This window comes from Mastomys coucha, unplaced genomic scaffold (genome assembly GCF_008632895.1).
Source record: "Mastomys coucha isolate ucsf_1 unplaced genomic scaffold, UCSF_Mcou_1 pScaffold15, whole genome shotgun sequence".
Lineage (NCBI taxonomy): Eukaryota > Metazoa > Chordata > Mammalia > Rodentia > Muridae > Mastomys > Mastomys coucha.
This window is the reverse complement of record NW_022196897.1, coordinates 98814274-98827840: the sequence shown is the minus strand read 5'-3', so window position 1 is coordinate 98827840 and position 13567 is coordinate 98814274. Positions and strand designations below refer to the sequence as shown.

General features: G+C 41.2%; 1 protein-coding gene across 13 annotated transcripts in view; it reads right to left on the bottom strand.

Moving 5' to 3' along the window:
* Window positions 1-205: 205 nt before the first annotated feature.
* The window catches only part of Fmn1 (formin 1), a 370679-nt gene continuing 357317 nt past the window's right edge, over window positions 206-13567 (bottom strand). For all 13 annotated transcript variants that reach the window (XM_031371363.1, XM_031371365.1, XM_031371369.1 and 10 more), the window contains 2 exons: window positions 8424-8508; window positions 206-7032 (listed from right to left, as the gene is read on the bottom strand). In XM_031371363.1, the coding sequence (XP_031227223.1) occupies window positions 6988-7032; window positions 8424-8508 (130 nt within the window). In that variant the 3' untranslated portion in view covers window positions 206-6987. The remainder of the gene's footprint in view (window positions 7033-8423; window positions 8509-13567) is intronic.

The window sequence follows — 13567 nt, the reverse complement described above, 5'->3', positions numbered from 1 at the left end:
CTTGAATGCTTAGGAGGACTGCCCATTGTTGATTAGGTGGACGGGGATGCTGATTAGATGGGTGGGGAGAAAGGAACTAAATAGTGGAGTCACTGAGACTTCGCCCATGCAGCTCAGTAGAATTAACTGATATCCAGCAGTAATGCAAGTTAAAGAGGACTACATCAAGTGGCCACTGAAGCAAAAATCTATACCACATACCAGATGGACATGAAACCAAGATTTATTAAAATACCCTTAGCATATTTACAAGTGGAAGCCATGAATGCAATTTTCTGGAAGTTCAAAAAATAGAGTTCTATCTCTTAAATCAACAGAATATCAATAGGTTAGGATAAATATAATCTATCACAGAGATAGAATTTCTTTCAATAGACAATCTAAATTTTTCTAACCAATATATATTATGTACAAAAATACACTTGATATAATGATCAAGTAGTGTCAAGAAGGAAAAATATATATACACATGTATTTTCATTATGTACAAGTTGATATTGGCTCCTCCACCTTTTCTTTTTAAAAATAAATACTTCATTTGGTTGCAAAGTACATTTACAAATTCAACCCATGAACATTTCTCAGTGTTGACAAAATTAAATATGCAAGTTAGAAATACATATTATTTTTAACTTAAAGGAAATATACCCAAATCCAGTTAGCTTATTATGCTTAAAAACATCCAAGAGCATGTAATTACAAGGTTTCATGTCTTTAAAGTGCCTTCTCCTTTCCAAAGCTGTCTTTATTTTATTGGTTAATTTTCCACGCACAGATTGGCCTAATATTTGAACAGAAAGGCTGTGTTTTACCATGACAAAATAGCAAACTATTCAGGACATGCTTACACTTTCTATGAGTGCTTTTAAGAGTATTGCAGTTACTATTAATCTGAAAATAACCACAAAATGTCAACATCCCAATGCATATTGTGGTAGATGTTTGAGTCATGAGCAGTAGCAAGAATGGAGTGGTAATAAGGAGTCTTATAATTCAAAATGTTTGCACAGGGGTCAATGTGTCCAGCAGCGCAGGAAGCTGAGAGTCCTAGATTGAGCCTTGTCATGGCTGGTGACCTGCTGCGATGGATCAAACGTGTTCTCTAATTAGATAGTTTAAAAAATCTATGAGGAACCAAGAACTAGAACACCCAACCTTTTTAATAAAGTAGAACAAAATGAAAAAACGAAATGCATTTTCCACCTCTTTTATGGATTTTCCCCTCTTTGCCTGAGTGATGAGGTGATGGTGACATTAACAAGAGACAGTCTCAGCAGTGTGTCTCACACAGGCTCCTTGGTGACAGGGGTGCTCTGTCCAAACACTGAAGGCTGGAGCATGGGGTGTGAGAGGACTATGGGACATTTGGTGTCTATGCTGCAGAGGTAAAGGGTGTCTGGGTCCAGTAGAAGCTGCAAAGGTCCCTCCGAGAGAGAAAGGCTGTGATATGTGAGGGAAGGGGAAGCTGAAGACAAGTATGGACGATGAAAGCTAGATGACACCAGGTGCTGGGATGCTTAGAAGGAACAGGAAGGTCCTTGAGCAAGTGACATTTGTAAAAGAATCTGAAGCTGGAAGTTACTCAGCTAAGCATAGGCCAGTGTCACTGGAACCTGCCCTTGCAGGACAGAGTCTGTTATTGAGTTATAACAACATGTGGACACTACTATTTTCATAATACAAATGGCTTAAATTTCTATTAAAACCTGTCTCTGGTACTATCATGGCAAAAGCTGTGCAAAGCACCATACTGGATTTGTTCACTCTTTCTTCTCTCCTGTTTCCTGGTTTCCCTCTGTCTCAGAAGGTAGACAGGAAACATTGCAAAGGTCTCGTGAATCTTAGGAAGGAGCCTCCATGATCCCAGGTGGTGCTAAGAAAAACCAAACCAAGCCAAACCATAAATGACTTGAAGTGCCTTACATTTCTGTAGCATCTGACTCATATTAGGATGCTAACTGATTTCAGGGAGCTTCTAGACATGCAGGCCAATGCTTATTTTCCAGGCCAAAACATGATCCCTAAATCAAAGTCCAGGGAGACTGCTTCCCACACTAGTCTGGATTCTAATTCAAAGACAGGAAAAGCCTGTGATGAATTGATGACATGCTTCCACTAAAGGTTCTTAAAAAGTACCCAGTGTCTAATTTGTAAACTTTCTGCCTTTCAGAGACTATCTTAGATTGCTCTCTTAAAGGGAAACCTTTTTTCCCTAAAAGCACATATTCCTCAAAGGTTACACACCCAGTGGCCAGTAGGACAGGAAGGGTACAGTATCTGTGTCTCAAAATTAGAAAAATGAATGATTTTTGGAAGAAACCCATGCCTTTAGTTTTCTTCCCCACAAATCGTCTTTGAATCACTGCAGACAGAACCCCTTTATGAGTTTCTTCTTTATTCATGGGTTTGTTACCAAGAGTAGTGAATGCCTTCCAAAATCTGTGCAGAACCACTAGGGACTGATGGTCAGACATGGAAAACTTAGGTTATATCTAGAGATGGGTGATAGGGAAAGGAGTCTGGAGAAATGGCTCAGAGGTTAGCAGCACTTGTTGCTTTTTCAGGGGATCCAGGTTTGTTCCTAGCATTCACATGGTGGCTCACAACTGTTTGGAACTCCAGGCCCAGGAGATCTAACAGCCTCCTACTGGCTTCTACAGACACCAGGCATACAGGTGGTGCCCATACATACATGTAGGCAAAGAGTCACACACACACACACACACACACACACACACACACACACACACACACAAAGAATATATCTTTTTTAAAAAGATGGAAAAAGGTATTTGTAGTTCACAAAACATGCCTGCCATGTGTACTAAATGCTTTTTTGGTCCTTTAGTGGAAAAGCAGTACAATTTGTACATGATGACTGCTCCTTTTAATGTAACATAGATATTAACTACCTTAAAACCCACTCCATAGATTCCCAGAATTGCTCATTTTTGAACATCTATTAGTGATGCTATGGGGAGGCAGAGTAACCTCCATGGGTGCTCAGTGGTCTATAGGGCTGGTGTTTTATTTGAGAAGTATGGACTGGGAAAACCAATCAAGATGAACAATTAAAAATACCTTGCTTTATAAGATGGGAGTTGAAGAAAAATCTGGAAGGGAACAGCAGAGGAGAGCAAGTGTGACTTTGGTAAACCTCTGCTGGTATATACTTGATTTCTTACCTGATATAAGGTAACACGTTGGAAACTCACACTATTTGTTAGATGAGTATTCTCTCTAAGACACTTTTATAGCTTTAGAGGTGGAGAGCACAAGGCATTTCAAGGCAACACTCAGCCTAGGTCACATCCTTAACGTGCTAGAGCCTGCTTATTCCCTGTCAATTCCTTGGGATGTTCATTTCTGCCCAAGCATACTGACTCATTTGTGCTTTGGCAGCCCAGTGCTATCACGTTCCTCATGGACCATGAAAAATACCGTGGAACCACAGAAGCAGTTGGATCAGCCTCCAGGGGATTCCCTCTATACTGAAGACTAAAAGAGAGTCAGACAACTATCTGAGGACAGCTGGAGCTTGTAGTATGAAGTATAGTGTATGGAGTAGGTAGGCTTGATCTGCTCCTTAAGGGTAAGCAAGCAAGCAAGCAAGCAAGCAAGCAAGCAAGCAAGCAAGCAAACAGGCTGAGGTTAGCTCAGTCTCATCTAGACCAAGAATCTGACAGGAAAAATATGGGATAAAGTGTAGAGTTCCTGCGGGCTTCAGACTCAAGAAAAGAGAAAAGCAGTGAAATAGCAGGGTCTCAGTGGGGCTGGCCAGCTGTAGGATGTTTGGAATGAGCTGAGACGGAGTGGGGAATGCAGACCAGTAAGTTCTGCTTAAGGATGGCATATGGTTTCTTTGGCTTGTATTCTTTTGGTAGAAACTGGATGGCAGCTGAAGAGACACAGTCAGTGAACTACGATGTTAATGTCTCCATGTTTCCAAGGAAGCTGTTAAGTATTCAAACTCCCACAATGTGATAGAAAGGCACTGTCTTGAAACAAATGAGGCCAACTGAACTGGCTCCGCGTGAAATGTGCTTCAACTTGTAAATTCACCACTTCCTGACAAAGCGTTATGTTGAGGGAGTTTGGTAGACTGCCCATTCTTGAGGAGGGAAGTGTAGAATGGAGAAAAATAATAGTGAGAGCTCCTAAGAAGGTGTCAACAGCTGACAGGGAAGCAGGGGTGACACAAAATGTGCCTCTTGGTCATATACAGCTGTGTATCTAAGTCTGGTTGTGCCTGGATCCAATTGCCACCAGCATTAAGAACACCTGGGTTAGGTCCATAGGGGAAGAGATGCTGAGTTGAGTCTTTGGAGGTGCTTTTCTTGAAGTCAATTCTGTACTGGTCACAGCTTCTAAGCAGCTGGACTGTCTCTTTATATAGCCAGAAGATGAAGGTGTATCCAAGGTTATCTGTCTTTTGTGGGAGCTAAAAATCAATCAATTCTTTTACAGCTCTACCAGTAGGGGAACAGACTTGTCTCACCTGCATTGCGGATTTCCTTATGCAGATGAAGCAGCTGACATGCCTGAAAGTTCATTGCTTTACGCAGGCATCCCTCAAGCCAGCACAGCTCAACTATGAATTGCCGTATTCATGGTCTTCTGATATTCTGCTCACTTATAAACTCCCCTTAAGGGGATTTCACAGGAAGGACACTGACACATGCAGCTCTAGAACATCATGTCATTCTCTAAGTGGCTTTTTCTAGACTAAGTTTCCCAAGACAATCCTAGACTCTTCAAAATCCATAGTAAAAATGGCCTGGCATAAAATGAAGTCCCAGGCAAGGTAAGAACTACAAAATAGAGTTAGGATGTTAGGCAACAAAGAGTCCCCCAACCTCAACATGCAATAGTATGGTCTACTTCCTGACAGCTTGCAAGATCTGCTATTATCCTGAAGAACCAAGGGAGAGATGGTGCTGCCTGCGTTGACTCGTGAGCACCTTAGGGACCCGAGGGTAGCATCAACAGCACAGAAAACCCTCTGTTCCTACTCACCCCACCCACAGGATCCATGCAGATCTCACAGAATGCTGAGATCTTCCTGTGCCATAGACAAAACTGCACTTCTCTTTTGCACTTCAGTATTAACAAGGGCACCACTGAGTAAAGGATGTCTGCGAGTGGAATTTGCCTTGCTGGTTAAGTCTCTTGCTCTTCCTCACAGTGAGAATGAAGAGAAACAGCACTAAAAAGCCACAGGAAAAAGAACAACGATGTCACGCCATTCCAGGCTATGCTACGTTCTGTATCTGATTGTTTCTTTTGAGGAAAACAAACCATGTGACCATAACTCTTTCCTCTGAGCCACAAAAAGACAGCTAACACCTGTGTGAAAATGGCGTCAGTGACTTATGAGAGGCCAGTTACTCTGGCTTCACAAGGTGTGCACTATGTCGGGCTATGCTGTTGCTTTCCCTAGCTTGTGTCTATTAGCAGAGTGTCCCTGAGTGGGAGGTGGGAGGCTGGTGACTGGCGGGCAGATTCTGGGAAGACACTTCAAGTATCTGGCAAGTTCAAAGGTTCTTGAAAGTTGCTGAGGCAAGAGACGGGCCCCACCCACATGGTAGCCAGAGGAATCCAGATCAGCAAAACCTACAAGATTCTGAGCAACTCTTGGCTGTCTCCACCAACAGAAAAGCATGGTCTTTCATTACATCGAGGCTTAAAAACCACAGTCTTCAATACAACCCTCAGTTTATGCCCAGTCCTCTTTCTTGTTCTCACACCAGGGAAGTTCACATAGGGGTGGCTTATGGGGAAGAAGTGGAGGGAAAAGGGGCAAGGTGTCTTTTCTATGTGATTTAAGGGTCAGAGTTAGAAGACACCACCTGGTACTGACAGTCCATTCACAGGTTAATATCAATATAAACATTCTGCTTTCACGTCACTGTAAAAATCTCTTTTCTGCTCATACCTTTTTTGGACAGCAAATGCCCCTGGCTACCTTCCTTCACGTGCTCATGTGTCAAGGTCATGATAAAAGGGGACAGTGGCATTTGCTCTCCTGTCTAGAAATTGCTGTGGGTGGTGGGAGAGACCAGGATACAAATCGTAGAACACAGTGTAGGTATCATCTGCATGTCTGCATAGAATTCATTTGCTGTCCACAATGGGTTTGAAGCCACATGGTCCCTCACCCAAGTGGGTACTCTTGATCCAAGTCTGTCCTCACCCTGTTTCTATTATAAGTTGGTACAGAATTCCTACTGGTCAGGAAGCCATATTAATATGAACCTATCTGAGCGGGCCTATCTCAATAGCTGATGTTCACTTCCAGCATCATAACTTCTCCAGATTAAGGTTTATGGTTATTATTTTCTCTCCATCCATGTGAAATTTCAATCCTTTCCATTTCATTATCTCACTGTCATCATTATCACCACTACCACCACCACCACCACCACCATCATCATCATCATCCTTCTCCTCAAAAGTCATTTCCCTAGTCTGGGAGATACACAGTACTAAACCTCTTCAAAACAGTTCTGGTAAGTTTCAATATTTTTGGTGAAAATGCAATAGGATCTTGGTATAACAGGATAATAATTAAGATCAATACAAAACTCTGCAGTGTGTGAGGAACAAGGTTTGAGTTCTCTTGGGGATCACCATAAAAGATGTTACCTCTTTTCCCATGACAAGGTTATACACTGGAAGGCTTAGAATTTCTGCTTTAAATAAAATGTGAAGAGAATGAAATATCTTCTGATCTTATTATTGGGCGCACTTCAGACTTCTGTAAGAAACAATTAAATATTCCTGCAGTATTCCCATACATAGTTTTGCATTGTTCCTGTGGATTGACAAGAGACTTCTCGAAGAAGGCACAGGGCACTTTCTGCAGATGGCCTCAGAAGGAGATGAGCAAATGTCCCTAACTGAGCTTTCAGGACCTCCCCGTGGCTCTAGTGTCTGCAGGAGCACTGAGGTGCTGCCTCTTACAGTGCACTTCCTTCCGTTCTCATCTTAGTTGGTGGCCACGCTGGCCTCCTTCTGACGCAGTCTTTCTTTCTGTTGTTTAAGGGAAAAAAAGCAGATCCATTATCTTTGATAACTTTCTTAAATTCTCATCTGAAATGCCAAGTATAACTGTACTAAATACCCTAGAAATTAAAGTATTCCTACTGTGTTTTCCCGTGGAATCCCCAGTTACCTGATTCTATCAACCTACCACATGGTGTGGAGAAAGATAATCCCCACTGGCTCCCTATTGCAGTTCCTCATCACAGGGCCCAGACTGATGGACTTCATTCATGGAAGCAAGAACAGGAGCTGATATTTCCTGAACTTCTTTTACATAACTGATACTCTGCCTTTCCTGATTTTCCTCAAAATAAATCTAAACTAAGGGTGGTCTCATCACTGCCCTCTTTTCCTTGAAGAGAATGAAACTAAGTAGCTTTACTAAGGTTCTAGGGCAATGCTGAGATTTAAACCTTGGCCACCTCCTTCCCAATAATACTGAGTTCCTAATCATGTATCAATTCTGGTGCTACTGTCTGTATGTTGGCTAATGTTAATTTTCAACTGGACAAATCTGGAATCACTTGGGAGACCAGCCTCCTCGCACATCTGTGAGGGGTTACTTAACCTCTCGTCACACTTGAGACAGGTTATCTTGTTAGGATAACTGTGGTAGGAAGACCTGTCCACCGTGGGTGGCACTATTCCTTGTGGCATGCTCGTGGATTGTGTAAGAGGGATCCTGCTTTTGTGACTTCACCACCACGACATATTGCAACTTCAAACTGTGAGCCAAAATAAATCCTTTTTTCCCCCTATAAGTTGCTTTTGCCAGAGTGTTTTATCACAGCAATAGGAAAGGTAACTAAGACGGTGTGTGGAGAATCATTGTAATCTCTATTTTAACACTGGACCCTGGATTACAACTTTCTCAAACTTAAAAAGACCTAAGGAGGCTGGCTCATTTCCAGTGCTGGGAGGAAAGGTGAAGAGATTCCCTACCCCCATCTGGTCAGGATTTTTGTCATCTGTTTGCCAGGTGACATTAGGCAGACTATGTATTTTTGCATCTCTTCTCTCTTAACAACTCCTTGGGGACACCCTGCCTCTTTCTTTAATGGGATGAATAATGGTTGACTACCCAGGAACCTTTCAGGAGGAAGGTACGTGGAGATAAGAGGGAGATGGGGATGCTCATGACAAGCAACACAGTTTGCTTTATCATATGTGACCTCTATTGAGTTTGCAGTGGAAACACAGGGGACCATGTTTTGCTCCTTCATGTCTAGTTTTGTTTTTAAATCACATGATATTAGAACGGGAGGAAGGATGTCAATACCCCATTTCCTCCCTGCATTTTGTCCTTTAAATTCACAGACTCTTGGGAGTGTACCCCAGCTATGAAAAATCTAGAGGTTACAGTGAAAAATGTGGCTTACCAGACTAGCGGTGGGATTGATTTTCTTTGTCTCCACTTTCTTCTCTGATGTCAGTTTGCTGACAGACGCCTGAGCCATTTTCAATCTGAAACAGAAACAGGGGTGGGTGGGGGGGTGAAAGGACAGGAAGAGGAGAAGAAGAAAAGGGAAGGGGCTGAGTTAGACAGGAATCCTAACGCAAAGCTCAGTGCTCAGTATTCTGAACATATAACCATGGGGATACATTCTGAGGAATGTGCTCTTGGGTAATCCTGTCACAGTGACACTTAGTCATTGAACAGCTGTGAACCCCAATGGGAAAGCCCACAACACCAGCTAGAACATGCACCTGTAGGGCGCAGTATCATGCTGATTCCTGCATGTAGCGGTAGCACACTGGCATGCCTGAACACATCAAATCAAAGAAAAAGCACAATGTAAATATTAACATACCATTTCCCTCTTTATATCCTTTTCATGTGGTCTGTTGTTGGCCACAGTGACATTATCTGAATTGGAACAGTAGCCAGAGGCTTTCCCTAACTCTTTGCTATTACATTCTTCCTCAGGCTTATACTGCTCCTCTGTTCAGCCACAGCTCAGTTTTCACTGGGGAGCCCACTAGTGAGACCAAGGGGAGGCTGTGCTTTTGTGAACAACAACACAGAAGTTTGAGATGAAGAGAATTCTATGTGCACAGGGCACACTGTTCAGTGTGCTCGGGCTTATTATCTGCACAGGAGAGAATGCTGAGACAGTTTCAGAAAATTAAAACTTTGAAAAAGCATATGAACACTATAAGTATCAAATTCATAAATTCACTGTAATGAAGTAAAAAGACAACCTAAAAATGGAAAGAAAAACTGTGAATCATAATATATTTGATTTGGAGCTTTTGTCCAGAATATATTCATTCATTCATATATATATATATATATATACATATATATGGATGTATATGAATACTTATAACTCAAATAAGATCAATTATATCTACCACAATTAATAAATATATTAACTAATATATTTAATTTAATATGAATATATATATTTACACAACAAACTCCCTACTTAAAGATCAAGAAACATCAAGGAGGGGGGCAGAAAGATTTTAAGAGCCAGAGGCCCAGAACAGCTGGTAATGAGATAGTTCATCTAAAAACAGACAGACAGATAAATAAAGATGGTATTTTCTTTAAAAAAGAATTATTCTATCCATATAATGTGCAAAGACTCTAACAAACATTTCTTCAAAAATGACATACAAATGGTCCATAGGTACATGAACAGAATTATAATATCAGTAGCAGACTCAACACACATAACAGCATCCAAAGGAGACTGGAAAGTTACTAAATTAGTGAGAGAGCTGATTGCTACAAAGACAGGGGATGAAACAGGGCTGAGTAATATATTAAATAAAATTCCACTTTTAGATGTATAACACTAATAATGTTTATTTTTTTTCAAACTCTTAGAGAACGTGTAATCCTAGGTCAGTGGTTCTCAACCTTCCTCATGCTGTGAGTCTTTAATGCAGTTCCTCATGTTGTGGTGATCCCCAACCATAACATTATTTTTGTTACAGTTCATAATTGTAATGTTGCTAGTGTTATGAATCATAGTATATAAATATCTGTGTTCTCTCATGATCTTAGGAGAACAACCCCTGTGGAAGGGTCATTCACCCCAAAGCGGTTGCTGCCCACATGTTGAAAACTACTGTTCTAGGAGATGAGAGCATGTATTTTCACTTTTAATATTTCCCCAAAATTCTAAAAAAAAGCATTAACACTTTAAAGATTGACCAATTCACAATTAAAATCTAGCATTTTTTCCTTCAGAATTTCAAATTAAATAAAAAAATCTGTCCCTTCATAATAATTGTGTACTTGCTATCATCTACAAATGGCTGAGTGGCTTGACTCTTAAAGGGTTTGACATGACTGTTTAGAACACGGACTCACCAATCCAATCATCCTGGCCACATGTAGAATATATCTGCATTTCAACATGCTGACTGGTGCATCAGAAAAGTTAATAAGAGTGAAACAAAGTGGATTAATATTTTACAGAACCCATGAAGAAATGTATTTGCAAAGCTGCCCATAGGCAACTGTGATAGGTCTGAGTGTCTATACCACATTGCCTCCTAAAGCTTCCCATTTAAATGAGGCAGTAACTATGACTAGATCCAGCCAAGAACAGAATGTATTAGTGCATCAAATTCAGGTTAGACTGTACTTAATGGAGAATGACCATTAGGAGAAGTTATCCAACTTAGATGATGGAGACACTGTGGTTTTTTGTTTGCTTGTTTGCTTGTTTTTCTGGAGATTTTTCAGCTAGGATTATGTTCAAAGAACAAGTCTCATTTATCCCTGGGTCCCTACCTTAAAGGGAACATTTTAGGCTAATCTTTAACCATTCCTTTCTACCTGTCAGGTCTGGTCCTGATTTCAGAGTTGGCCTTCCACCTGGCTTTGGCTTAGCATCACCCTCCTACTTCCTGAGTCTCTTGGTGGCTCTTGACCACTCTTTAGGTCACCTGGATATCTCATAATTGGAGCCAGGGAAGTGGTTATGTAGGTTAAGAAATCACGAGAGAGTGGGAACTAACCCACAATCCTGTCCCCTCCGCAACACTCTACTAGAGGCCTGTTACAAAAGTGAGTAATTAGTTGGGTAGAGTAGATTCTGTGGAAACTGCTCTTAAGGTTCATAGACATTATTGTATTGTGACCATTTTTAACTACTTCCCTATTGCACCGGAGTGGCGCTTTTCCAAAGTAGGAGACACATCAGGTACAATAGGACCGACTCAGCTGGTGGTGTGTCTCAGCACTGCCATCACATCCTCCACACAGACCAGTGCTCTCTGCCAAGTCCTTGTACTACTTGGTTTTCTAACACTTAGCTCACTTTGCCCGCCTTTATTACCAGCCTAGACTCTGAAAATCTTGGAGTTTTAGCAAGGAGACTTAAAGAAAGGATGATGTGGGAGACAGGGCAAGAAGGGATGAAAGCCCAGACTGCTGAAGTAGTGTTAACATAACATAGCTCCTGTCAAGCCATCCTACAGATTAAGATGGCCCCAGGTAGTAATGCGTGACTCTAAGAATGTGGCTTCCTTTCTCCAACACTTTCAAAGGATCCCCAGTCAGTGAGAGCAGTGGTTAGAAAATACTTCTAACCAAGGGCCAGAGAGTAAATAGTTCTGGCTTTGGGGTTGTAGGTTGTGTTGCAGATGCTCAACTCTGTTTTTTATAGTATAATAATAACACACACAGGGAAGAAGGGGGTCAGGCAGTACTATGTTCTAATAATCCTCTTTATTCACAAGTGCTGGGAGTAAATCAGATTTGGCTTATAGGCTATAATTTACCAATCTTTGAACTATAGTAAGTGATTCAAAGTCTTTATCATGGCAGCCTAATCTCCTCTCTCTGTTCTAAATTTAATTTCTAGTTATTATTTTACATCCAGACTCATTTCCATAAGAACATTATGCTAGTCCAGTTTAGATCAATGTTCTTGGATACGTCATTTAACTCCTCTGGTCACCGTTTCCTCATCTGTTAAAAGTGGGTACAACAGTACAACTAAATAACATTGTTGATGTAGAAACTGGAGAAAGGTTGACACATGGTTACCCCCATCAGCTGGCTGGATATGCCAGCCAGTTGAGGCACCATTCTTGTCGGGCTCATTCCCATGTGTTCAAATGCCTTCCCTTCTCACACTATTTGCTTAAATGCAAAAGTCATGAACACTTCCTTTTCTCCTAGCCAGGAGTAATTTCTCTTTTCTCAATGGAAAAAGCACTGCGTGCCTCTCTCAAGGTACTTAAGGCTTCTCATCTCAGAGCTAGCTGTCTTATTTCTCTTCAGCCACTAGAACCATGTAAGGAGACCAACAGGCCTTCTGTGTACCTGGGAACCTCTGTATTTCAGTATCTGCCCCGTGTCTGCACAAGTCAGTTCTTAGCACATATCTGAGGGGCTGAATGTCTCTCTATTTTAATAAATTCAAAAGTTTAGTAAAGACTTATTAATAGACTTACTTTCTGCATCGGCTTTTTGGGGGGAAAAACCCAAACATTTAGCAGTCCAGTTCTAGCTACTGATTAGCTCCATGAGTCCTAAATGTGTAAAAGAAAAGGTACTGCAGGCCACCTAACATGTGCTAAGTATTTATACATGCCAATTTACATATGCATGCCAGGATCCCTGAAGGTATACATAGTATTTACCCATAAGGAGTGATGTTAGAGGAGTTATATAAGTTTGTCCCAGGTCAGAGACTTTCTATCTCACCCAGGAGGTAAAGATATTCTTTTCTTTTTGCATTTAAAACTGGAAATAGGCTAGCTAGACAATTCCTATCTGTACAGTTGTTCCACTTCCTCCATGATTCAATTGTTTAAGAATTTGTTTTTTTATTCTGGCTGAGATGTGGGTTCTATTTTTTTGTTTCTGGTCTAAACATTTACTTTAGAATATCACACATAGTTGCTCATGATTACTGATAGTTAAAGGAACCTAGATTTCACATTAAGAGCTATATGCTGAGCCCTGCAAATGTAATTTTAGATACGGGGGAAAGCATTCCAATGTGAGCATGTTTGAGAAAGAAAAAGCTTTAACATCAGCACATAAATGCTTTAGCAAAATGTCTGGAAATGCTCCTATCCTTTCTTCTTCCTCTCTGTAATACATATGCTCCCTCGGGAGTCACTGTGGGCTCTAGCAAACTGAAATAGCTGCCAGTGTGTCCTGAGGAAACGCATACATACAAGAAAGGACGTGTGTCTGATGTTCCTGCCTAGGGAAATACAACCTTGGTTTCACACTGGAGCCATCTGGTAACAAGCTAGAATAAAGGCATTGAACAATATGGTGACACGGGAGACAGAGAAGGCCAGCGACAACATTTTGATATCATCTTCTTTAGGATTCTCTGAAGCAGAGATGGAATTGTCATTATGTCAAGAAAGATACAATGTTTCAGTGTGCTTTGAGGATGTTATAGATGTCTCTCTTGGTCCTGCATCTATCTTCCACTAGGTTAGATGTTTGACAGCTCTGTCTGCTCGGCCTTGGTTCAAGTCTTAGGACATCTGTCAGGTGTCCACAAAGTACTCTCCAGTTTGCTGAATCAAGTCT